Source organism: Nelusetta ayraudi, unplaced genomic scaffold, assembly GCF_046127955.1.
Source record: "Nelusetta ayraudi isolate G7.1 ecotype Tasmania unplaced genomic scaffold, CSIRO-AGI_Nayr_v1 ptg000135l, whole genome shotgun sequence".
Lineage (NCBI taxonomy): Eukaryota > Metazoa > Chordata > Actinopteri > Tetraodontiformes > Monacanthidae > Nelusetta > Nelusetta ayraudi.
In genome coordinates this window covers 11,465,547-11,491,575 of record NW_027466185.1, presented here as the reverse complement: position 1 = coordinate 11,491,575, position 26,029 = coordinate 11,465,547, and the positions used below count along the sequence as shown (strand labels likewise).

The 26,029-nt window shown below is 45.4% G+C and overlaps 2 protein-coding genes across 2 annotated transcripts in view; both read right to left on the bottom strand.

The window, feature by feature from the left end:
* Positions 1-9,940, bottom strand: part of atp9b (ATPase phospholipid transporting 9B) — a 29,561-nt gene extending 19,621 nt beyond the window's left edge. The window contains exons 1-9 of the mRNA XM_076011976.1: positions 9,822-9,940; positions 7,988-8,161; positions 5,904-6,054; positions 4,847-4,960; positions 3,855-3,963; positions 3,119-3,177; positions 2,899-2,950; positions 1,201-1,295; positions 193-273 (exon numbers count right to left, since the gene is read on the bottom strand). Of these exons, the coding sequence (XP_075868091.1) occupies positions 193-273; positions 1,201-1,295; positions 2,899-2,950; positions 3,119-3,177; positions 3,855-3,963; positions 4,847-4,960; positions 5,904-6,054; positions 7,988-8,161; positions 9,822-9,901 (915 nt within the window). The 5' untranslated portion in view covers positions 9,902-9,940. The remainder of the gene's footprint in view (positions 1-192; positions 274-1,200; positions 1,296-2,898; positions 2,951-3,118; positions 3,178-3,854; positions 3,964-4,846; positions 4,961-5,903; positions 6,055-7,987; positions 8,162-9,821) is intronic.
* A 483-nt stretch (positions 9,941-10,423) lies between these two features.
* On the bottom strand, positions 10,424-19,425 carry sall3b (spalt-like transcription factor 3b). The gene is made up of 4 exons (XM_076011974.1): positions 18,523-19,425; positions 11,854-14,814; positions 11,416-11,759; positions 10,424-11,244 (listed from the first exon to the last, which is right to left on the bottom strand). The coding sequence occupies exons 1-4, from the start codon at positions 18,602-18,604 to the stop codon at positions 10,861-10,863; spliced, it is 3,771 nt and encodes a 1,256-aa protein (XP_075868089.1). The 5' UTR covers positions 18,605-19,425; the 3' UTR covers positions 10,424-10,860.
* Between the last annotated feature and the right edge of the window lie 6,604 nt (positions 19,426-26,029).

The window sequence follows — 26,029 nt, the reverse complement described above, 5'->3', positions numbered from 1 at the left end:
GACTGAGTGGGGACGACCTGGCGGTGATGTAAGAGTTATGCCTGCTGGAGGGACACACAAGCTCTCATTGTTGCGTGCAGTGTGTCAACGTGCAGTGCTGTGCACCGTCTTCTGTGTCCTTTATAAGAAAGGACATCTGCATGTGTTTGCCGTGTGGCTAATAAATACGTCAGGGGGGCTACTGTACTGTACCCGTGTGAAGTTCCCTTCGAAGCTGTGGATGTCCAGCTGGGGCCTCTGGGCGTACACGTAGGAGCTGATGGAGAAGAGGTCCTGAGACAAAGACAAGAGATAAATAAAAAAAAAAACATTAAAAACTTTATTTATGCCTTCATGCTTGTTTCATTCAGATCAGTCCTGGGCTATTTAATGCTTTTTTCCCCCTTTTCTTATTTGTTTAAATAAATGATGACGAAATGATTAAACAATAGCGTCTTCATTTTCTCTTGTTTGTCCCATGCTGATGCTGCAGCCTCCGGCCAGGGCCAGCTCCACAAACACAGATGTATTCGTCGTCTAAAGTGGAACAAAATTGATTGTAAATGATAAATTATTCAGGCATGCGGCCTCTGCAGCGGCCAGGCGCACCGTGGTTGCCCTCAGATGGCGTTCTCCTGGCGAGAGAGGGGTGAGAACGACTATTTTACTGAATCCCTCATAGTGTCGCTACAGCATTTTAAACAGGAATGTGCTTCACAGCCCCCCTGGATTCACATTTGCAGTTGTTGCTGTTGTTTTGTTCACAAATGTTCCAGCTTTATAGCTGCAACAGCTCCACATATTAGAAATTCAACTGCCATTCCTATGTAACATATGAAAAAGAAGCCACGCAAGTTCCTTCAAACTGAATGGACGATTTGCTTTCCTCCAGTGAAGTTCCAATTAATTAGAGGAGGAACGCTGAGCAAAGGATAAATAGCAGCGAAAATAAAGCCTGCTTTCTGCAGCTCTTTTCAAACCCGGCTGGGCCTCCGTCGCTGGCACTGAACCTTTTCATTCTCTGATCGCATTAAGTGGAAACAACAACAGGGGAGGGGAAAAACATATTTTCAGTGTTCCAGCGTCGCTCCCCGCCACACCGTCAGCCTAAACGCTGTCCCTGCCGTCCATCGCCGCTGAATGAGGTTTCTTTCACGGCCCCACGCCACCTCATTGGCTCCCACCGATAATGGAGAGCTCGCCACTGGAACGGACCCTCACCCCAACTGCCGGCAGGCGCTGAGTGCAGGCGACGGCGACCTTCAGTTTCCAGTCCGTCTCTCCGTCCAGCTGATCCGTTCTGATGAAACACGAACCTGAAAAATTGGGACAAACTTCATCAGCGCCAGGGAGCGGGAACTGCGACGTTCCCCGAGTCTGATACTTTTAAATTACAGAGTCTATAACAAGCAATAGTCACAGCCATGTGCCTTTAATTATGAACTAGGGATGCAAATGATCAATTAATTCATTAAGCGTCAGTTTATTGACCTTATTGATCAATTAACGATTAATTGATCAGCGGCGATTTTTCCTGATAACCGAAATTTCACAATGAAAAATGTAAAGGAAGACGTTATTTAACCCTTAAATAATGTTGAGGGTCCAATGTGACCCATTTTTACATAAGGGAACAGTAAAAACACCCTCAACATTTATCCTCTGACTTTAAGTTGACTTGTAATGGGTCACATTTCAACATTTTTCTTTGTTTCGTTTTTTAAAAAAGCTGTTAAAAGTAACTTGTTCTAGGTATATTATGACCATCACAGTATCTACAGGTGAATTGCTCTTTCCTGCCACTACACCGTTATAATGATATTAACTACCTGTGTAAAAAAATTTTCAATTAAATGCGACTAATCTAATTTAATCAATCAAATTCTTAATCGACAATTGATAATCAATTAATTATTAACATCCCTATTATGAAGCTTAATCTGGCCAAAGTTCTGCCAAATTGTTTTCATGGAGACATAATGAAATCTTATCCAGTCAGATTAAATCCTTATGATGCTTATTTACAACAACACATGGACATCTGCTACTTTGTTCAAATTCAGAAATGATTCATTCATTCATCTTCCAAACCCTATTATTCCCGAGCTCAGGGTCACGGGGAGAAATTATTTAAAATTTAAAAAAATATGAGCATGTTAAATAGAACAAGTCCAGGGCAGGCAGGGCAGTGCCGCCGGCAGCACAACGCTCAGCATCTGCAGGAGCCGTGGACAACCGCAGGGTTCCGCTGGACGTTGAGCAGTCGTGACCCATATTGATCTGAGGTAATATTACATATGAAACTGATGGATGGGAACAGCTATTTGACAGAGAGGCTAAAGGGCAGCAATAAACCCTCCCCGGAGGATTCCGCTATGATGGAAAACACTGACACAAGCAGGATGATTCATGCTTTTCTTCTGCTGCGATGGCACTTCGACTCCTCACATGACATCACCAAAAACTGTGTGTGTGAGAGCGCGTGCACGAGCCCGAGTGTGTGTGTGTGCGTGCATGTGTGAAAGCATGAAAGATAGTGGCTGTAAAAGATGAGTAGACTTTGTGTGTGCGATATGGGCATAAAGACGTCAACAACTCCCTGTTAAGATTATTGACACACCCCAGACTGATGGAAGCAGCGTCCTCAGGATATTTTGCGCTCAGGAAAAAGGACCGAGATCTGACACGGCTTATTGATAAATTGGAATTTTCATCATCACTCAGGAGAGGAATGTGACATCCATCATATGACTGTTTTGCAATAGTGACCACACAGGAAGTGTTGAGGGAAAGTCACATGCTTTTGACATGTTGCGTCACCGGACACAATGTTCAACTGGGGTATTTTTCTGTCGCAGTTTTGTCACCATTTTCCAGCACTGCTCTGCCGGAAACGGATAAAGTCACGCCAACTCTCACCATTTTTCTCTGACGTTCTCAGGAATATCATGTCTGCTGGGATCCGTTGGTTCTGCAAAAAGGGACAGGACTGCCAATGTTATCAAGCACTTGAGCAGAAAGCCCTTTAAAATGTCCTGAATAATTAAACAAGGTCAAAACTCCGACGGCGAGATGAAAATAAATCTGAAAATGTGAACTTGTAAATGAGTTCTGAGCTCAACACTTAGAATTCGCTCACCTTGTCAACAATAATCAGGTCGCCCACTTGTATGTCTGAGCTCTTCACTTGAATTTTACCTACGGAAAAAAAAGGGACAAGCTGAATGAAAAACATGAGGAAAGTCCAGAGCAACGTGAGTATTAAGATGTAGTCATATGTTGCCAATAAACAAATAAAAGAGGAAATACATTTTCCTCTTTTTCCATTTTCCCAGCTGGGAAAATGACACAAACTGTTTAAAACCATGGCTCACTTTGTTCCCATTTCTCTGTTTCTCTTTCCCCTTCCAGTGGATTGATTACCCCCGGCACGACTGTCTCCGACAGGTTTCTGTTTTCATCACGGCTCTGAGCCGTACACTTAACACAGCGGCACTCGGGGTCTCTCTCAAGTTATTATTGCCTCAATATCCGCGACGAACTCTTTTTCGTGTGGACCATTAAGCGTGTGTACATGAGGAGGGGTGTGAAACGCACCACGGTCACAGATACCACACGGGGGGATTTTAACCGCACGTTTAACAGAGGGGATGGATCTGAGCTCATAGAGTCTTGAGAAACTGAGAGGGGAGGGGAGGAGGGAAAAAAATCAATGCAATTACAGCGAGAGGAATGACTTCTGTTACAAGTGTAAATCCAGTGGAGAGCTGTGTGGAAATTGCACGCCGAGAGATTGACTGGCGCGCCCGGCGTATCCGTTATCGTGATGTCAGCAAAGGCGAGCTGGCGAGCGCAGGTGGGTTGGCTGCACTGACCTCGCACCGTGAGCTTGCTGTAGAGTTGGGAGTTCATCTCTTTGTCTCGCTGGTAGCGCCGCATTTCGTCCACGGCCTCCCGCACCATCGTCACAGCCATCACGAAGCCCTGAGCGGCAACATCGGAGAGCAAAGCCAGCCGATCACATTAGCCGCGTTAGATTTTACGAGAATTATGTTTGCTTTCGTTTGTTTCCTGAAAAGAATGGTGGCTATGTTTTTCTCTTTGATTATGTGTAAAAAATATTCTGTCTCGTTATGTTTGGATGGACATTTTCACTTGAAGTGAACTGGTCACATGACCCCGTACGTCACATCCACTGACGCGTAAATGCAAAAAAAGTGTTTCCATGACACTTTTGCAATACACATCTATATGGATACGTCTGAAAACCCACCTCATGAGAGCGTCAAAACCTTTATGCGATATTTGTGAGGTTTTTCCGAAGTTCAGGTGTTTCCATTAGCAGTTTTTTATTGCAATATTTCGTTTTTCTGCAATTTTAGGGGCAATGGGAACGCAGCTACTGTCAAAACCTAAAGTTGGCGTGCAACTTGTAAAAATGAATCACTTCTGGGAACTTGAATAGAGACAAATTCCTAAAAACTTAAGCCTGATTTAATAAGTAAAACTGATATTACTCTGAAGCTCATGAGGTCCCATATACTGCAAAAAAAACACTAACACAAAACTCTTAAAAAAATAGTTAGTATCACACACAGATCAGTCCTTTGTGATGTCACAAAGGGCAGTGATATTTCACTAATAGCTTCCACTGGTTCGGGAAAATGAACAAAGCCAAAGTGGAAGCAGGTTAATGAATCTGACTCTGTGGGAGGCTGTAAACAGAGGGTTAAATATGTTGTTTTACAGAAGGTTTTTTTCTGAATAATGAATCTTGCAGTGATGCTCCGGTGGAGTGTGGAAATGAACAAACTGGAAAATTTTACATAATTTTACACACTGAGTAAGAATGATGAAGAGAACATACCAGCGGGGCCCAGTACGTGTACAAATATCCGATTTTTAGCGACGGCACAAACTGGGAACAGGCCACCACCAGGAAGTAGAGATTAAGGAAGAACTTGAACTGCTGGTAGAGAACCTACGAGGAACAAAGATGCAGGGAGGTGAGTAAACACGAGAGGATGTGGCGTTGACAGAGCAGGCGGAGCCGTTTACTGTGCCTACGACTGTGAGAGGCGGGAATCAGATACAGCCGCGTTAACTCCTCAGTCGACTTGATGGAAACGCCAACACTCAACTTCACAAGGGGTTGCGACTTCGCACACAATGTCGGCTTGTGCAAAACAGACAAGACAAACAGAGCCCAGAGCAGAGCGCGCGACAAAAAAGAGGGAGAAAGTTTCTCAAAGGCAACTGGCAACCTGTGACTGGCTGCTAATGGAGCGTCGTCCATCAGGGGGAATCTCCCAGCACTTTCGGCATCTAAGGTCACAATCTGAATAATGTTTGCAACAATGTGAGCCTAGCATCCGGCCACGGGATTTTCAGGGAGGATGGGATCAATGCGCAACGCTCGACAGTTAATGAACCCGCTGACCTTTAGGGAGAAACGCTCACTGCTAAACTCAATTTGTGTGTATTTAATAATTCAGCGTGAGGAGGGAGGAAAGCAGCGCCGTTTGCGTCGATGGGAATAACTACGTCTGTAATAGACAGTTGACATTTTATGGGCCGGGCTCTAGGCAGCGCCGCTTAATCATGGAGCCGTTTGGTTTTTAATAATCAAGTCTGATGAATGTCTAATGTCCCCCGACGGTGTAAACCCTTAAGTTAATGACAGAACAGCTAACAATTAGAGCCGGTGCACGCCACAGTGCTTTTAGGTACCGTTAATCCGTGAAAAAGAGCAGCGGGCTTCCACAGGAAGAATGAATTGCCAAAGTGGAGGCCATAAAAGTTAACAACGCTGGAAAAACTGACTCACGGCTTCTGCGTTGGGAGAAGATCAAAGGCTCAAGCGTGAAATTTGATAAGTGGGAGGGCAACAACAGGTTCTGTTGTTCCGGGGAGAGTCGACTCACCCCAGGCACAAATGTGAAGACGTTGTACTTCTGGTTCTTGATGATGTTTTTGGGGAACTTCTCCTCGCATTTCTCCGGGCAGCCGAGCCACACCGTCCTCGCCTTCAGCTCCTTCCTCCGTCGACACATGTGGGCCAGGCAGTCGCAGCAGCTGAAGGTGGGAGAGGGGAAAAAATACACACGTCCGCACTGAATTCACTGACGGAAGTTTGTTTCATTATCAATCGAAACAGCGACTTCCTAAGATATAAGAGCTCGACAAGGACAACGCCGTGAAGTTCTTTCGAAGTGACTGCAGCCGTTTCATCCTGTGAAAGTATGACTGCCGACTGTCAAATTGAAATCATTTCCACTCCTTTCACACGTCATTCCTCTTTTCTTCAACACTTTTTCACAAAACGAGTGCTAAAACAAACAGTTGGAAATTACCCGAGTCAGTGACGACACCCCGGCCAAGTGTTTGTCCCGCCTCCTAAAGCGCCTTACGGCTTCCTTGTTTATCCCCGTTTGTCAGGAGGCTGTAAACAGGTGGCTAAATGAGCTGTTTCCCGGAGAGTTTGTTTATGACTTGAGTCACAGAAATATAGATTTTTAAAAAAGGACCTAAATTTCCCAAATACGTGCCTTTTAGATGTGAGGCTGCCATGTGTTTGGTACTGTATGACTGCGTACGAGGTGTATTTGCCCTTGTTTAACACACACAGAAACGCTTTTACCTATTTGCCTTTGTTGTTACTGTGATATGATCAAAGGTCTAAGAAGAGATTAGAGAAGGTGGGCTCAAATTACTTTTTCCAAAAAAAAAAAAAAAGAGAAAAGAAAAAAGTATTTGACTTTCTATCAACCTGCTAATGACTGCATCGGGGCTTATCTGGCATATCTGATATCAAGCGCAAACAGAGGTGTTGTGCTGGGACAAATTAGAGCGGGAGCAGCTGCGTGCGAGGATGACCTGAGGGGAGAGTGTCAGTGTATGCCGTCATGCTGATGGACTTGGCTTTTCCACTTTTTAAGCAAGTTGGCATAAAACTAAATGGATCGACTTTGGCTGTCTTGTTTGCGTTGGCTCCCGCTGTTCCCCGCCTCTCCGTCCAGTTTCATAAGAGCGCCTATTTGAGCAAATGAATGCTATCCAAATAATATGCCATTTGAACAGTCGGGGCTTATTCAGTGTGAATTATTTGGGTTTTATAATCCCACACTAAGCACACATAAAATTACTGGAAAGCATCAAACTGGTCAGCTGTGAAAAATCCGATTTGTTCATTAGTGGAGAGAGGGGAGGATGGGTGAGGGGGATCAATATGCGGCTTTCACTCACACAGAGAGCAGAATATTTTATGATATTCAGGGGATGTAAATTTTTTTGGGGAGGCAGTGAGGTGATGTGCAAACATTTGCTCAGAAATGTTACCCTTTTACTGTTGCGGCGTAAACAAACACTCATCTCCTCGCCAGAAAGGAGCATCTTTAGAGGGCACAGGCTGCCGAATGAATCATTAGCTGGATAAACCGCAGCGCCGTGTTTGACCTGAAAATCTTTTTGGACTGATGGTGCGCGACGAGGAACCCGACCAAAAAACACGGCCTTATCCTCTCTTTGCACTTCATGCACAACTACCGGTGCGTTCGAAATCCAAACTGATCATCGTGGGCATACTTTGTGACATTATACACTAACTAACATGCGTTGACAGAGTGACTAAACATCAGCCACTTCCAGCAGTCAAAGGTCCAAGGGGGGAGGGGGGGGCGGAACTACTATAATCTGTATGTGGAACAAACGCTGTGACTTTACTGTGAGGCAGAGAAACCTTTCAGATGGAATTTAAAGCATAACTTTTTACTTTTACTACGTGGGCTCAGGTTTCGCCACAGTTAGGCAAAATTTATCACAGATTAAAACTTACTGAAGTTTAATGTGTGCAAAAAAAACGAAAAAACAAAAAAAAACTATATATCAATATTTATCTGGACTGGAAGGAAATTATGATGGAAATGATTCTGCTTTTTTGTACCAGTTGTTGACAAATGACCGACTCACTTCATAAAAACCTGTTAAACAGTGAATGCTGTTGAACTACCTGGTGCAGATGACTTTCCAGCCTCCAAAAAGGAACCAGCAGAGACCCCTTTTTCTCTGGTTGGCTCTGGCCCGAGGCAGCGTCTGATAGTCACTCTCATCGTTCTCGAAGCCTTCCTCCGACATCATCAGAGGCATCTCGTCCAGGCTCGAGGACTCATCCTCCAGGGAGTATCTGTCATATCACAGCGGGATGGTGGGAAAATGTATTAAAACACGTTGTCATTTAAATCAAGCAGACAACTGCTTACATCGAATTGTGCACTCCACACATCACAAAGAGCTTCTCTTCCGCATCTTGTCAACAAAAGACGCTGATTAATGCATGATCAATTCACAGGCTGTGTGGCCCAGTACACACAGATTCTATAGCCAGTTGAGTATCAAGATTAGGCAAAGAAAGTGCTCTCCAGACAGAATGACTCAGTCCCTCTACCAAACAGTCCTGTGGAGTACGCCTGTGAAGAGTGACATTATAAAGAAACACTGGAAACACTCTTGAGACGCAACTGATGTCTTATTCATGAGGCTCTTCAATAGAATCAAGAAGGTCCGTAGCCTTCAGGGGACCACATTTGGAGGTTCAGGGTAGAGGCCGAGCCCACCATGTATTTCATTTTCCCAGCTGAAGCCTCAACCGTGCAATTATAATTGCCAGTGTTGAATATTCAGCGCCAGTAAAAGGAGAACTGAGTACAACTTCTCAGAATATCAAGTTAGTTAAAACACTGTGGTAAAGCACCGTCTTCGTGATGACATTGCCAATTCTCCATAGCGTGCTTTTATATCTTTCCTACACACAAAACTACTGGTCATGCAGCTGTTACCGGTTTGAAGGTAAACTGCCATTGAAGGTTGACTGCCATGCTGTGATCTATGGTCATGTGCAGTTTTAATGTAATTTAATATTATGTAGAATACATATAGCAGCTCACAAAATGTTCTAAATGTTCCTTACAACTAAAACTGTCTATGTTCAATTAGATAATTTTTTTTACCCAAATATTGAAAAATAAACATTCAGTGAGGTGTAAAATAATGAATGTGCAACACTTTTGGTTTGAAGTTATTAAAAGCCGAATGGGACTGTGAATCATCTCCAGCCCATGACTAACTGTCCACAGTAGCTGTCACACAACTTGAAATGTGGGCTGTTTCCGGAAATCATTTGCTTTGCTTAGGCACAAACACCTTTGCCAACAATCGCCTCCGTTGTCACTGGGTGCTTCAGGGTCGCGGTTGTGTAGCTGACCCAGCAGTCTGAGCTTCACACTGCGTCAACACACAGCAGCGACACACTACTTGTCCATGGGCACCTAGGTCACGGGACTGCTTGACTTCCTGTCCACTCGTGAATTTGAGGTGGCGTGAGAGACCATTGTCATCTTTGCCTGAAAGTGTACAAGCTTGTGACTGGCGACTGTAGCGACACAGACAACCTGGCGCTAGAAAATAAAACCCGTGTGACTCTAATGTAATGTTTAGGACGACAGAGGAATGCGGAGGAAGACCTAAACTCTTATCTGACATAACGCTAGCGTTGTCAATAATTAAATAAAGGTCATCACATTAAGATAGACTTGATTCAGTGATTTGAAAAATCGTGTTTTCGTGAACTCAGGTATAGGCAACGAAAAGGTGGCTGTCAGAGGAGAATACTCGGGGAAGCTGTCATCAACAGTGCTAGCATAACAAGCTAACAACCAGGAGCCTCAGACACAGGCACAGGGAGCCCACAGGAGAGGAAGCGGGGGAGATAAATGTTAGCGGTCAGAAACAGATAACTGTTTCTACAGTATGTCACCGGAAATGTTGGCTGGCTTGCCCTTCCGTACCTTGAAAGTCTAGCTGGATTGTAGTAGGGTGTTCTCTTGGAGTTCTTCCGCACCGGATTTAACGGGATGCTGTCAGCCATCTTGGCTGGGCTGGTCCATTCCGTGTGACGTCATTGTAAAAGGAGGCGTGGAACTGGAGCTGCATTCAAGCTCGAAATGAAAGTGTCGAAACTATATTGAGGCCCTAAACTGATGCTACCTGTAGCCACACTTTGTTTCTAGGGGTCAGCGGATTAAACATTTTAAATCTTGCCTAATTTGCCTTTCTCTCTTTACAGGGTCACACAATCAAGCATAGTATAGAGTTGTGTTTTTTATCTATTTTTTATTTATAATGAAGATAGAGAGAGCGGCACATAGTCTTCGGGGTACAGGGAAGGCAGCATCCGATTTATGTTATCATAATCACAGTGATCATCGCTTTATTGTCATGTCTGCGTTTATTTTAGATATGCACTGTGAGGCATAGTGTTTAGTATGAAAGTATATTTTATCAGCTGTGCATCACTTTCGCAATGAAAAAATGAAACTCAATGAAGAATGCAGTGAGGTAAATTGCAGCGTCGTTTTTAGGGGAGGAGCAGACAAGGGAAGACACAGTCTGTTTGTTCTAGTTTTTATTCAGTCCATTTGCTGTTAATGACAATTTCTCATCATAACAGTTTCAATAGTTCATCGTAACTCTTAGTTGTGGGTAACTATGAGCATTTGTTTTGTGCTTTGTTCCTGCCATCGGCATTGACGTACTAGGAGAGTCTTTACCCATGATTTAAACACGTGGTACCTTTATCCAGATTTACAATGTAGAGCTTCCTGGATGCCAATAAAATATATGATTTGCAATATATAGGAGAAAAAAGATTGACAAATAATGGTAAAATAGCAAAACATGAATTCCCTACTTTTCTTTGTCAATTGATAAAAAAGTTTTTTAAAGTCTATATAATTCAGTCAGAAGAAAGTTTTGTTTTGTTTTTTTTTACAAATATTTTAATATTCATAATGGATTGCATAAGTAACAAGTCATTCATTCATTTTTTCAATTGATTCCAATTTCTTTGCTGTCATCAATCAGCATAGAAAAATGCCTATTATTCCCCAGGTCCAAGCCAGTCTTGGTTATGGGACTCCCTGCAGCGTTCACCCTGTCCATGGCTGCAGTCAGCGGGTGCAGCTGAGCGATGCCTCTGTTCTGGATCACTGAGATCTCGTTATTCTTCGTGGCCAGGCTGTTGGCGATGGCCGTGGCGTAGCGGTTCCAAAATCCAGCGTCCACATTCATTGCACGAGCAGCCAGATCCTTTTGGAACATTTCCCCAAACTTCATGGCCTCACCACCCAGGAGGGCCATGGGGTTCTCCACCGATAGCCGCCTGCCTCTCCTGGCTGGTGCATTGTTCCACATGTGGGTTCCCATATGGACCTGTGCGTAGCATAGACAAATTAGGATTATGGAGAAGAAAAATAATTGTATACAAACGTGATCAGTAGATGTTATAAATCCTCCATATATGTGATATCAAATCTTGAATATTTTCTGAATTCCAATGGGTTTTTTTTTTTTGGTTTTTTGAGGATTCGAAATCTCACACACCTTCAGATTGCCTTTCGTGGTGAACGCCCTGCCGCAAATGGAGCAGACAAAGGGTTTTTCTCCCGTGTGCGTCCTCTCGTGGATCTGCAGGGCGCTGGCCGACGAGAAGTTCTTCCCACACACGTTGCAGTTGTGCTGCTTCGGCGTCCGGCGTGGAGGGGCGGAGCTGAGCAGAGAGGTCATTCCTGGGCTGACAACCGACGTGTACGTTGATGGAATCTGGACACAAAATGGTGTCCGCTGCCCCTCAGGTGGGTTGCCCGCTGGACTGTGGTTGTTGGCCTCAGTTTTAATCAGGTTTGACGGAGCAGCAGTGGCCTGGCTGAGAGGGTTTGGACCTGCGGCTGTACGGAAGAAGACACAAATGTGAGGTTTTATCAACAGAGTCAAACAAAGAAACAGCGAGGGACTTGCTAACGAGGAAACAGCTGAACGCACCTCTTTCTCTGCTCAGCTGAAACGATGGGCTATAAAGTGTCTCCTCTTTCACTGTCGTTACTCCTTTCGCCTCTTGGGTGGCCGGAGACTCGGGTTGCTCTTTCTTGACGGTGGTCGCAGGGCGCTCGTGGGGTTCGGGCCTGTGATTGCTCGCCGCGGGCAATTTGTTCGTCGCACTTTCTGAGCCGCTCTGAAGAGGAGATGCTGACACGGGAGGCGAAGAGGAGGATTCAGAAGCGATGGGGCTGCGAGCGCCGAGGCTCTCTGACTTTTTCTCCGACAGGTAGGACCTTGCATCGGGTCGGGAGCCATCATCAAAGCCGTTGGCCAAGCGTCTCACGCCAAAGGAGTGGCTGAGGCTGACGGTGCAGTCGATCATCTTCATTTGGTTCTCTAGAGCAGCGATGCTCGAGATGACGGCGGAGGACTTGGGCGGAAACTTGCGATCGGACATGAAGGGGTCAGGTGGAAGGACGCCCTCCTCCATGTTTTCTGCCTCCTCATCTTCCTCCTCGTCCTCCATGGAGACATCGTCGACATCGTTGCCGTTACTGCTCAGGCTGTCAAAGGTCCTCTCGGCCACTGAGACGTCGCAGCCGTCCGCCTCCCGCAGCCCGTCTGCCAGTGCGTCGGGGATCCGGCCCACCATGTGCATGTGGATGTGCTGCTGGAGGAGGACGGCGTTGGTGAACTTCTTCTGGCAGATGGGGCACGAGTGCTGCACCACGGTGGGGAGGCTTTCCCTGTGGACGCCCACGTGCGCCTTCAGGTTGCCCTTGGTGGTGAAGGCCCTGCCGCACACTTTGCACTTGTAGGGCCTCTCGCCCGTGTGCGTGCGGTAGTGCATTCTGAGCGCGCTCTGGCAGCTGAGGACGCGGTGGCAAAGGACGCACTGGTTGGGGTCCGTGATTTTCTTGTCAATGTTCTCCACCAACTGCTGTAGCTTTGAGGTTTCCGACGCTTGCATAGATTCCGCGAGGCTAGCGGTCGTGTGTTTAGTTTCTAAGTCCGAGCTGAGCGAGGGGGCTGGAGAGGTAGAGATGGGCGACGCTGAGGTGATGGGCTCAGGCGTGGTGGCCACTGGCGGAAATGCCGCTTCCGTTTCCAGGTTGGCTCTCAGTTTGAGTGAGCAGCTCTGTGGGAGATGCACTCCCTCGGTTTTCAGTATATCTGACGTTTCGGTTTCACGGCTAGACTGCAGCGAGGCTGAAACGGGAGAGAAACGGGCCTCACTGCTTTTGCGGTTAGGCGACAAAGATACACATTCAAAAGGAAGTGGCTGGTAGGGAGATTTTAGGGATGGTTTTACACTTACAGGGTCATTCGAACCTCTGATACCGGTAATGGTGGAGGAAGGCGGAAGACCCAAAGTGGTGGGCAGAGTCGGCACGACAGGTTTGCTGTCCAGCCATGAGGACGTGGGTTTTTCAGGGGGGATGGACATTCCGTAGGGAATCCCGGAGCTGGTTGGCACGTTGTCTAGGTATTCTGGCACTGGGTAGGGGTTCATCTGCACATGAGGGTACTTCTCCTTGTGCCGCTGGAAGTGCACCTTCAGGTTCCCCTTTGTAGAGAAGCGGTTGCCGCAGATGTTGCACTTGAAGGGCCGCTCCCCCGTGTGCGAGCGCAGGTGTATCTGCAGCGCGCTGTCGCTGCCAAACACTTTGGCGCAGAACCTGCACTTGTGCTTGAAGAAGGGCTCCTCTGGGCTCGGCTGCTTGCTTTCGAACAGGGACACGTTGGGCAGCTTCCCCTTCCCGTGCTTCATCAGGGCGGCGAGCGGGTCGAGGGCGTTGGCCGTGGCAGCGATGCTGGCCAGGGGGTTGGGGAAGATGACGCTGCTGGAGGGGCTCTGAGGTAGAAATGGCAAAGCGGGGGACGAGCCGAGGAGGCAGCCCTGACCCAGCGAGAGCGGGTTGGCGGTGCTCTGCGTTGGAGTGCAACTCACGCTGTTGGTATATGTGCCGGTGTAAGGAGGCAGCAAAGAGCAGCTTGTGGTGCTGGTGCTGCTGCTGCTGCTACTGCTACTCGCAAGGGACGGAGCTACATTTTCTGTGAGCGCTGAGGTACAGGATCCGTCTCTGGGTGCGGACTGGCCGCAGACAGCATTAGAGGAGGGGGTCTGTGACTTGTCCAGCACAGAAGACAGAGAGACGGTAGCTTGGCCGTTCATGGCCGAGGGCACGGACCCTGACAGCGGCAGGATGGGAGGAGGGATCATCCCTTGAGAAGGGAAGGGGTTGGTAACCAGACACAGAGACCTGGAGGTCGGGTTCAAGGCCGTCTGGGTCGGCTGCCTGTTCATGACGGCCACCTGGCTGCAGATCTGCTCGATGAGCTGCAGCTGGTGCACCTGTTGCTGCTGCAGCGCCAGCAGGTGCTCCAGGATGACAGGGATGGCGGCGGAGGCCGACTTTCCGCCGGCGCCGCAGCTGTTGATCCCCTGGGAGAACTGGGCCACAGCCACCCTGGTGCTGTGAAGGATCTCCAGGGTCACGTTGGTGCTTGGGACACCATACCCGGCAGCGGCCGACGCCCGGGACGGCTCAGCCACGACTGATGGCCGCGGGTCTGATTTCTCTGGCGGTTCATCCGGTGGCCCGTGCTCAAGCTCCATGGCTTCGACGCACTCGCCACCTTCGCGTAAATTATCCAGATCGTCGTTTTCATTCAGCAGAGTCTCTGGGAGCTCGAAGACGGCGTCCGCGGACTCCACTGCAGAGGAGTCACTGGACGCCACACTGGGCACCGGAGAGGCTCCCATGGGAGATTCCCGAGGAACTGACATGGCCTCACTGTCCTTGACTATTAAGACCAGGGGATCCTCCGTGCACAGTCGCTGGTGTTCGTTCATCTCAGTCCAGGTGAAGAACTCGGCGCAGCATTTCTCACAGACATGCGTTTCCTCACTGCTGGCACCGCCTCCACTGGCCTCTTCCCCCCGCGAGTTCTCCACCGCGCCTGAAAATGTCACAGAGGAGAAATTAGGTGCAAAGATTACATGATTTATTGTTTCCTTTCACCCTCTTCATGCAAACAGAGCTGTGTAGCTCTTTCTCTAAACTCATCCTTTGACAAAACTGGCTAAAATATCAAATACCACATATTATGTCCACATATGAAAATCATTATACAATAATCAAGTACAATAAGTACAATTTTATTATGAATTCAGTAAAGACGACATACAGGCATGATTTTAGAGGCCTGAGTACAATTCACTCAAAGTATATGCACATAAGTAGAATTATTTTAGAGAGTGGATTTTTTTTCCAAACAGTTTTAATCCTTATTTTTGAGTATGTCCATCTTGACACAATTTTACCATTAATTAATGAATTGTTTTATTTTTTCACTGTTACAATTCACCATTGAAAGTACAACATTTAAACTAATAAAAGCTATTTTGTTGTGTCAACCCTAGTTTTCGGATGTTAATAATCTTTACAAAAAAAATCAATTATGTTCAATGAAGTTATCTGACCTCTCAATTGTGCACTCAGACAGATAATGAAATTCCATGCAGCATATTGATTTTTTTCCTGAGGTGTCTAATCTACATTTTTTATAAGATTTGTTAGAAGGAAGAAACAGTCAGACAGTGTAAAGTCACCTGGCAACAACTTGTTTAACTTTGCGTCAAGAAAAAGACAATATTAAATACTGATTTTGAATATGTGTATTATTGAAATTGAAAAAAACATACAAGTATAAATATATATTTTATAAAGTAGATGTCAAAATTGTCGCACAGTGTAACTAAAAAACACTAAAGTAGACTGAACCTAAAGGAAATAAGTACAATAACTGGAATCTTAAGTTCTTCAAGATAGTTATATAGATGTTAATTTTTAACCAAATTACCATTAAAATAATTCAACACATTTCAAAGAAGAATGATTAATCTTCTGTTTGACAGCAGCTACAAGACACCAAATTTCTTTACTCTCTCCTATCTGAAGCTGCTGATGTGCAACATTCTGTGAAAACTTTAGAGTCGCTGTTACATCTGCTCAGGCTCTGCTCCATTAGTAAAGGCACAGAGACGGCAGATGGAAAGATTTAAACAATCAATAGTGAGTAATTGTCACAAAATCCTGTTTATTTACACCCGTTGGAATGCAACATTTCAATTGAAGCAGAACATAAAATAATAAGAGCAGTTTTTAAGTGTGGCAATGAGATCCAGGTTTTTAGGTCAACTTTTTTCTCTGCTGTCCCACAATGTTTTAGTGTGTGCGTTTGCACAACGACAATAGTATGCTCAGCCACTGCTCTCAAACGCAACAAAGTTGGACGTTTTTATTTAAACAAATGTTGTTGTGTTTTTTTTTTAATATAATACCAAAAGCATCAATGTGGGTTTGAACATTCTCACCCCCTGAGAGCGCAGGACCCAGTGCACTCGACCTAAACTCTAGGATGTCTATAGTATTTACAATTACAACAAGGACATTTAACAAATCCCCCTATAGCACACACACACACACACACACTGGTTGCAACTGTCTCCTGTCGCACAGGACAATACATTTATTTGTGCCTCTTTGGAAGTTTTTTTTTTTTTTTTTAAGAGGTTTTGAAAAGACAATTCCTCCCACGGCTGAGATCTATTTAGAAGTCAAACTCGTCCGTAAATAGTGAGTCGGTGGGCCCACCGGGTGGGTGGTCTGAAAATCACCCAGGCGATTCAGCAAACACAGGCGCAAAAACACTTTCAGTGTTCTCACTCGGGAGTCTTTTTTTTGGTCTACACTATGCTCGATTTATTTTTATTTTTGAATGTCCAGCAAAAACAAAGAAAACAAATCTCCTCTGATTTACAGCTCTAGATTTATCTCCAGATATAATAACCCCCCGATAGGGATTTATTTTAAAACGTCATTCGCAGCCTATCCATATTGTTAGCAGCAGAAAACAGATTTATGTCCATGAGTCTGGCTGTGTTTGGCCACGAGCAGACGGAGCGACAGAGCTGCTGCGGCTGGAGCAGAACACACACACACACACACACACACACACACACACACACACACACACACACACACACACACACACACACACACACACACACACACACACTCTCTCGGGCCAGCCGCGGTCTGTTTGCCTCTCTGCGCCTGGCCTGTGGGCTGCAGAGGTCAACCGCTCACATGTACTAATTGTATTATGATCCAGACACGGAGCACTTGCCCCTCACAGGGTGAAACTGACAAAGGTTAAGTCAGCAGTCTCAATCAAAGCCCATCTCGCGCTGGCGTAGACCCCCGCCAGGCTGCTGGGCTGTGGGAGGGCCTCTTCTCGCTCTCTCTCTCTCACACACACACACACACACACACACACACACACACACACACACACACACACACACACACACACAAACAAACTCCACCGCCCATAATAATATTTGAGTGACACGTTACTGGAGTGAAAAAAGAAGGGCTGCTGAGAGAGGGGTGCATTCATCAACTCGGATTTTACACACGGGCGCTTCATCTGAATGAGAGTCAATACTGCTAAAATGTAAGCAAATGTAAAAACACTCATATTATATCAGATGAATTGTGCCACTTTAACCCAGTGACACATAAAGTTTAAATTCCAGAGGGCAGGCAATCAAATCCAGGCAATTTCTGCCACCACGTTCAAAACCTTACAGGTAAAATCAATATAAAATTCTCTGATTGTATTAGAGTTAATATTTTGCAGAAAGCGTTGATTAAATCACTGAAATGACATCAAGGATTTTTTTTTCCCGCTTGTTCACGAGGGGGGAAATGTAATTGTTTGGCGAAGTGGGATAATATTAAAAATAGCGGTGGATAATAAGACGAGAGCTGATCATGTAATGAAGCCAGATCTCATTTCAAACGAGGCTGATCATTTCTTAATAATTGTTTTAGGCACACATGCTTCGAAAGGACTAAATTAGTGAACGCATGACGTAATTACATTTAGCTCTGTTATTCCTCAATAGTCATCAAATAATGTATTTTTAAAAAGAAGATGATCCATGAGGATGCCAGTGTCTACAAGTGTGTTGTGAAATTTGGTAAAGGGCAGTTGTTTATTTATTTATTTTTTTTATAAAATTGTGGTCTGAGTTTGGCCCTCCTCCACCCTCCTTCCCCACTTTTCTTTCTTTTCTTTTCTTTTCTTAAACCTTTTTAACAGTGGCAGATAGGCCTTGTAGCAAGCAGAATAGACAATGGATCAAGTGGACAAAACTGTATGTGCTGAACGGTCACATAGAATTAAAATTAACAAATTTCTGTTAAAAAAAACATGAATTGCTACGTTGAGGCAAAGTAAACCTGAGGCTGACTGATGACAAAACTGTGATTAAGACCACACTGAGTAACTTCTTTGAATTTGTTATGCGAGGTTAACTTCAAACGAGAAAAGTGTACAATAATAATAATAATAATAATAATGATAATAATAATAATAATAATAATAATAATAATAATAATAATAATAATGAGTTTACGACAGTTTTTTTTTTTTACATTTTAAATGTTTACTTGTTTCTGTTCAAATGCACAGTTCTAATTACGGATTAAATAATAATAATCTGTTCCTCAAAGTACAATAATAGTTTCATTTTAGCAGGATTTTCTCTAGTTTGGTCGTTAACGGTTCTTCCTGCCGGAGCTCCAGGACACCTACCACCGTCACGGTTCCATCCGCTGCAAGTCGCCTCCTCCTCGGACCTGAGGTGCTGCGGTTTGGCCTGTTTGCGGCGGGACATGTTGCTCCTCCACTGGCTCTCACTGCTGCTGCCGCTGCTGCCGTTGATCCTGCTGCTGCTGCTGCTGCCGCCTTCCGACGACTCATCTACGAGCAGCGAGTGGGACCCTCCGCGGGGAGCGGGCTGCGTGAAATGAGCGGACGGCTGCTGGTGCGTCGATGACCCGCGTGCAGTTTGCGCATGTCAGTGCGCGCGTCTGCGGCGGAGGAAAGAGGGAATGATGGTAACGCTCCTGCGACTCTCGCTGCCCTCCGCAGGGTGATTGGCTGCGCTCCAGCCAACTCACGCTACATATGGAAATGAGCGACAGGGGGGTTAATAACACTGGGTTCACTTCCTGTCCGGTGCGCCGCGGCTGCTGCGTTTACGCACGAACGTGAGCGCCTCCATCCTGTCCGACATGAACTTCTTAGAGAAGGTCCCCGAGCGGTCAGTCTGGGTGCGCAACTTTTTTTGCGGCTTCTGTGAGAGCTGGAAGTGCAGATTCACCACGTGCACGTTAAACACGCGCGTAAAATAGCAGGTATCCTTCCACTTCAGAGTCCACTGTGTAAGGTCCACTTCTGCGTTTAAAAAAAGGGAGACTTTGTGCGTAAAAGTCTATCTGGAGGGCGCAGAGCGGCGCAAAACCCGAGCCGCGGCGGGCGGAAGTCAAAGGAAAGAAGGCTAGTTAGAAGGCACCGGCTCACTCCTTCCTCTGCCTCCGCCTCCGGTCCATCATTAGATGCCCTTCAAGCCTCTGCGATAGGCTGCTGCCAGGAGACACAGGAGGTGTCGGAGCCCTCACTTGATTGGCTGCGACCTCCCACAATTTGGCGCCGTGGTGGAGTGAAATGTGGAAAAGAGAAGAAGAAGAAGAAGTAGAAGAAGAAGAAGTAGAAGAAGAAGAAGAAGCATTAAGAAAACACTCTTTTGACTATTCAATTAAGAAAAACACTCTTTTGACTATTCAAAGCGTTAAATAATCTTTTGTCGAGGTACAAGAAAACAAAGCCCCCCTCCCTACTCCACATGGAGCTGTAATCCCGTCTCAGGCATTGTCCCAAACATTTATAATGCTGCGGGATTAAAAGATGCAGCTGTGCGGAGGACAGAATCAGCTGTTGATAATTGCAAGTGTGACACAACAGCCCGCTATTGATCGGCCGTGTCTTCTATTCCCCTGCTATGGGGAGATAAGGAGGCTGCGCGCTGCCGCCGGAATATCATTTCTTCAGACCTATCAGGTTTCCGCAGACTTTATGATGAATAGCCAGAGTGGCCGAGGAGGCGCTTATCTGGGAAACTCAACCCCTCCTTGATTCGATATTGATTCTTTGTAAAGCGGCGGCCGGTCGCACAAAATCAAACCGGCGACCACTTGACAATGATCTCCTCCAGACTGCGCCGCGGCCCCACAGCAGTGCAGCGCAGCGCAGGCTGCTCTCACAGCCTGGAGCACCACTTGGATCCCTGTGTGCATCTGCTGGAGGAGCAGTTTGTGTTGCTTTAGTGTGTGTTCAGCCAATTTAAGTTTGAGTAAAAGGGGCACGTTGGACTTCAAACGCAACTTTTCCAGTAACTACTCTGACTGATGGATAGTAATAATGACCAATCTTATTTTCAGAGATGTAATGCTGATTCTTTCAATTGGTAAAAAGTTAAGGGTTTTATAAACCTTCTCGTTGACGCTAATTTAAACCCAACTTCACTCTTGCAACTTGATTTCTGTCAAGTTGTTAATCAGCTTTTACTTTTTAGAAGCTGTTAAAAATAACCAATTTTCTGTATTGGAAGTCAAACCATAGTTTTAATGAGACATATTTCATTATGTTTGCATGTCATTTTTTTTTTTAACAAAATAAGAAAGCAATCATTTAAATATTTGATTAAAACTACCTTTTTTGCATGACTCTTCTTAGAGAGACACTTCAAACACCTTCATTTTATTGCAGTCGCAACATGCGGCCTCAGTTAGCAACACATGAGTCGGCAGGGCCCTCGCCTGATTTACCACTCAGTGGGAGCCGCTGGATCATAACTATTTATTTTAGAGGAATACATCCCCTGAGAGTGTGAGGGTGGCAACCTCCCCTTCGCTACAGCGTAGATCTAAAAGAATTACGCTCGGCCCAGGCTATTTCCTCATATAATCAAACAAAAGGATTTTTCCTCTGAAAATGATCATAAATCACAGGCCGGATCAATAGAGCCGGGCCGAGGCTGCGGTCGCCTGATAACACAATCAATACGGGGTATTTGGATTTTAATTAATACATGACAGCGGCGCAGCCCTGAAATAGTGAAATACAACCTCAGCTCCTGTGGAGAGTCGCACGCTGATTGTGATCATGTGGCCAGGGAGACGTGAGACAAAAAGGTGAGAGGAGGGAAAGTGGGGGCGTGCGGTTTGAACAGGTTAAACATAATCAATAATAGCAGCCAGAGCTGATCTTCGAAGTTTCAGGCAGGGAAACCTTCAGATAAATTCAGATATATCACAGTGTGATGACAACGATGGTGATGATGTATCTTCTCGTCTTTACACCAATAAACAACAGAGAAGTCTTCTGGTTGTTGCTTATTTCATTGTGCAACTCCAACCTACATAAAGTGGATAATTAAAAAACTTTTAAGGCTCAATTCAATCAAATTGTTTCCTCTTCAGCAGCAGCTGCACCTTGGACGCACATTACCTGCTTATCTCCACAGTCTCCACTGCAATTAGGTTTAGTGGTCGATGGTGACCATTTCATTTTTGTGAGAACAAGAGACAGAATCACCGAAGTCCGTCCTCCTTCCTCCAGGAGCGGCTGTCAAACGCGATCAGACCGGCTCCCCCTCGCAGTATCCAAAACCTTCACTCAGCGCCTGAATGGGAGCGACTCCTTCATCCCCCAAAACACAAAGGTAAGCGGCGAGCGGACCCAAAAGAAATCAGAACGCGAACAAAGGGGGATCGAGCGGGGAGCAAGAGATTGACAGACAGCGGCCAGACAGGCCTGTTATGTAGACCCAGGCCAGAAGTGGCTGGGAAATTTCTGATCACTTTAATTCACTGCGCCCCGAACCAGACTGGGCTCTCTCTCAGCCTCCTGGCTTTTATCTAACGTTGTGTTTCTTTATTGATTTTTTTCCCCCCCTCCCTTTATCTTCAAGGCTGGATCCGAGCACAGAGGAGTGCGGCTGCAGTGCCTGTGAATGGAGAACTTTCCTGAAGATTGCAGCTATTCTCCGGGCTTATTGCCTCCTGTCCTTCTTGGGGGTTCACATAACGTCCCGGGTGTGTCAGGATGGCCTCCGAGCTGAAAATGAGGAAGGTGATGATACTGGCAGGCCAAGATCAAAGGGAGGGAGGGAATCCGTTGGGGGAGGAGGGGAGTGGGGGGTTGACAGAACACTGAACATGTTTTGAAAACTGCAAGAAAGAAGAAAACTGAGCTGCTGGAAAATAGCTCAGTGGTCTGCGGGAAGCGTGGAAGATGTTTCTGTAACCTCTCCAACGTGGAAACACCTTCTCTGGTGCCGTGATGCATGCAGGACTTTTGTTGGGAGAGGCAAGAAGAGGGCTGCAGCTCGCAGCAAGAGGAGAGAGAAACTTGCTCGCCAGTCACAACAATGGATGTCATAAAACAGCAGTTAATTACAAGCTGAGGCAGCTTCAGGAAAACCCGCATAGTCACCACCTTAACATGTTTTGGTAGTAAAAAAAAATTCCATATATACATATATTAGCTTAATGTTTAATGTCAGTAAAGTATCTAAAGTCTTCCATCATGTGGTAAAATTCAAATCAAGGCAAAGACAAAATAGATTTTTTTTTTCTTTTCTTTTCTTTTTTAACAAAGAGCGTATTGACTTTAATGTAGCAGCAGGATTCCTCTTCCTTATCTCGGAAACAATTAGGCAGTTATCCCAGAAACAATGCTTTGCGGAATAAGAATGGGCCGTTCCAGATCAAAGTGAAAGTGCGGAGCCTTTTCAGCGCTGATTGACAAAGCAGACGACCCCGCAGGCGGCCCTTTGTTTCTACTCCAGCATAAAAACAGAGTTCACTTCATATTAACTCGGGCAAATAGTGGAGTTGACTATCAGATAATCCGAGGAAGACTTCCATGAGTCTGCTCTGCAGGGATTTTATTCCTAGCGCTTCTCTGATCCCCTTTGTGACATCACACATATGTAGTTTCAAAATCATTTTTGGAGTTTGGGAAATCAAATCAAGTCAAAAGCACCTACATTAAGCATTTGTAATCCACTTTAATACTGTTTTTTTGCATTTAATTATTTTCCTAAAAAATGTGATGCTCTTTCTTGCAACAAAAATGCATTTGAAATAAGAGTAATGAAATCAAATCAAATCAAAAATGCAAGCAACACGCAGAATCCCAATCAAGTTAAGAGTCGTTGGATTTAAATCTGTTTTAGCTGTGTTGCCAGTTGCTACAAACATTATTGAGTATGCTAACAACACTACCAATTTCTCTACATCACCAATATAATTCGGGAAGATGAACAAAATGTTCACACACTCAAACATTTGGTTCAGAATATGAATTTGGGAAACACGAAAGGCGAAAAACACACACACGTAAACCGTTAACAGGTGGTCCAGCAGCAGCGAGGCTCCCAGCAGGGGGCCGGCAGAGGACAGCGTAATGATTAGGAAAGTCATCCTGGAGCGCACTGGGAGCGACGCAGCGTGCGCTCATAACCGAGACCAAGAGACCAATAACTGGCAGTAACCACAGCTGGAAACTGGTGCTTCCACGTCACCGCAGTCTCAGGCACGAAACGGAAGAAAGTGAAAAGCGTCTCTCTGCATTGATGATCGTCTGAACAGATGCATTGAGAGCTTCTCGCTCACGTCTGTGTGAACTTACAGAGCGTTGTGAAATGTGAAGTCGGGGTTGGTGGTGGTGGTGGTGGTGGTGGGTTGGGGGCGCTCGCAAAAGAAAAAAGATCCTGCAAACAAATAAAGGTGTTGTCTCCACACCAGTAAAAAGAGAAAAGGCCCACCACTGTCTCCCCACAATAAAGAGGAAGCCAGCAGAAGGGAGAAGAGAGGAGAGGAGAGGGGGGAGGAGGTGGCGGGAAAGAAAAAAAACAAAAAACTAAAAGAGCCCCAGACTCAGATTTTTATGTGAATGTTGACTAAGAATGGTCTCCATCTGTGTAAACCCACTCAAACAGTGACTTCCTGTGAGTAACAGTCTGAAGCCTGGAGCAAGTCACTGATATTTATCAGGCAAGATGGCACACATTCCCAGGGTTAGTTTCTGCTCCACCGCAGTCCCCCCAAAAAACACTGAGATCTGAGCCACACAGCAGGAGGTAAGGCTGCTTTCTCTCCGCACTTTATTGAAATAAGACATCTAGCAGCGTCGGAAGTGTCAGAAGTGTCGGGCCTTCGACTAAATTCTAGTTTTTTTTTCTTACCACACAAACGCCGGCATCTGTTTCAAACTATCGTCGGGCAGACTGTTCGCTCGCTAGAAGCCGAGCTGCTTTTGCCAAATGGTTTGCCAAGGCTACCGAAACTGCTGAACCTGCGAGCGGAATTCAAATATTTTTCTGTGCTGACCGGCTGGAAAGGGTCGAGACGTTAAGATGCAACAGCTAAAATGACGCGAAGCTGTTGTTTGAGTTTGATCACTGATTAGTCTGAATAAATTGCGCAAGACTAATTTTGAATGGACAATCCTTAAAATGTTCAAATGTGGGTGATTTGTAAGTTTATACAAGTGAGCATTTAAACACACACACACACACTTGAGCATTTGTACCATTTGGAAATCTTTTCAATTGATCTGAACCTTCTGCAAGTCTGTCACCCTCTTCCAAAGCTGCGGCGAAAGGCAGCCGCTAGTTTTGTGCATTTGTGTGTGTGTCCAGAGTTCTTACCGTCTCCTCCGACACACTGAAAAAATGTCACTGCAGGCGGCGGACGTAAATGCGGAGACAGCTGCCGTCCAACACTTCCATCCCTCCTCTTCCTCCGATATCTCCTCCTTTATGACGTCGCATTAAATGTTGCAGCCTCGCTGTCCATCACGGCAGAGGACGAGCTGATGTCATGTCTGCGAATCGTAAAAAGAGAACAACAAGCTTTTTTTTTCTTGAACCTGTCATTGGGTGACATCATTTTTTTCCCGTCCATTTGTGAACTTTTTTTGTTGTGTATTTATCCGGCACGACTCTCCTGCCACCCGGGACTTAAACCACAGACTCCATCGGCCTCGCTTGTCAACCCGTCTTCCCACGTACCAGTGATGCAATAAAAGGGCCGTACAGGAGGAGCAGGTCATGGGTAATTGCAAAGTCATGCTCTGCAGCGCCTGGCGGGGGTTTATTTGATTAACCCCTAACGACAGGTCAGATGTTGGGAATATATTTCTCAGCCAGATGATCACAGGTCATTTATGACCTCCTGCTGAAGGATAATCAATAGCTGGACGGACAGACGTAGCCGACAGCTGACCAGATCCGTCAGCAGGGGTTGTGTTTTTTATTACGTCTGGTGTTGAGTCGCAGAGCAGCGGCACATATCGCGGTGGAGAAGGAAAGAAACGTTTCACGCGTTCTCGTATTGAGGCCGCGGGTCTCGGGGAGAAGCGGGGAAAGCAACAGGTAGGGACAGGAAGCAGTGAAGAACACTCGGGCCATGCAAACAGTGAAAATTAGTTTGTTTTTTTGTTTTTTTAAAGTTGTGCAGCTCTGAAAAATGTCCAGCCGCCTGCAGGTATAAAGAGTCTCTTTCTGTTTCACCGCAGCATCTTTGGGTCGCCGCGGCTCTTTAAAAGGCAGCAGCTACTCATGACATCCGCATGCCTGTAAACAAATGCAATTTTGCATTTCCTGTCGTCTAGACACAAACTGGAGCGTGTGAGTGGCAAGTCCACAGGAGCCGCCGGAACATCTCTCACAGACATTTGTAACAGTCTCTGCTAAGAGATGTAAAGAAAAGGTAAAACAATTGTGTGTATATTAAAGATTATATTAAAATGAAGCAAAAAATAAAAAATAAATAACAGTTTATAAACCGGCCAAAATATATCTATTTTAAAGACTGAGGGGACTTTTACGAAAAACCCTAGAAGCTTGAGAAAAAAATGCTTAGATAACTTATGAAGACATTTTTCAAAGTAAAATATTTCAAATAATTCTCTAACATTTCTTAATTAAAAGCAATATAATAAAAATATGAACACAAATCACAACACAAAACACTTACAAAAAGCAATAGCAATAGATATAAAAAAATCTAAATTTGTACAAACAGAAAAAAATCTTCACATTTGAATCCAAATAAAGTCATAACTGAGTCAATATTGGCAAGCCTTAAAACTGAAGACATTGTAAAGAATTTTTCCCTGCTCTTAATTTGCTCAATGTTGCTCGCTCAACTTTCCGCCTTCTCTAAGATGTTGACGGTCAGTGAACGCC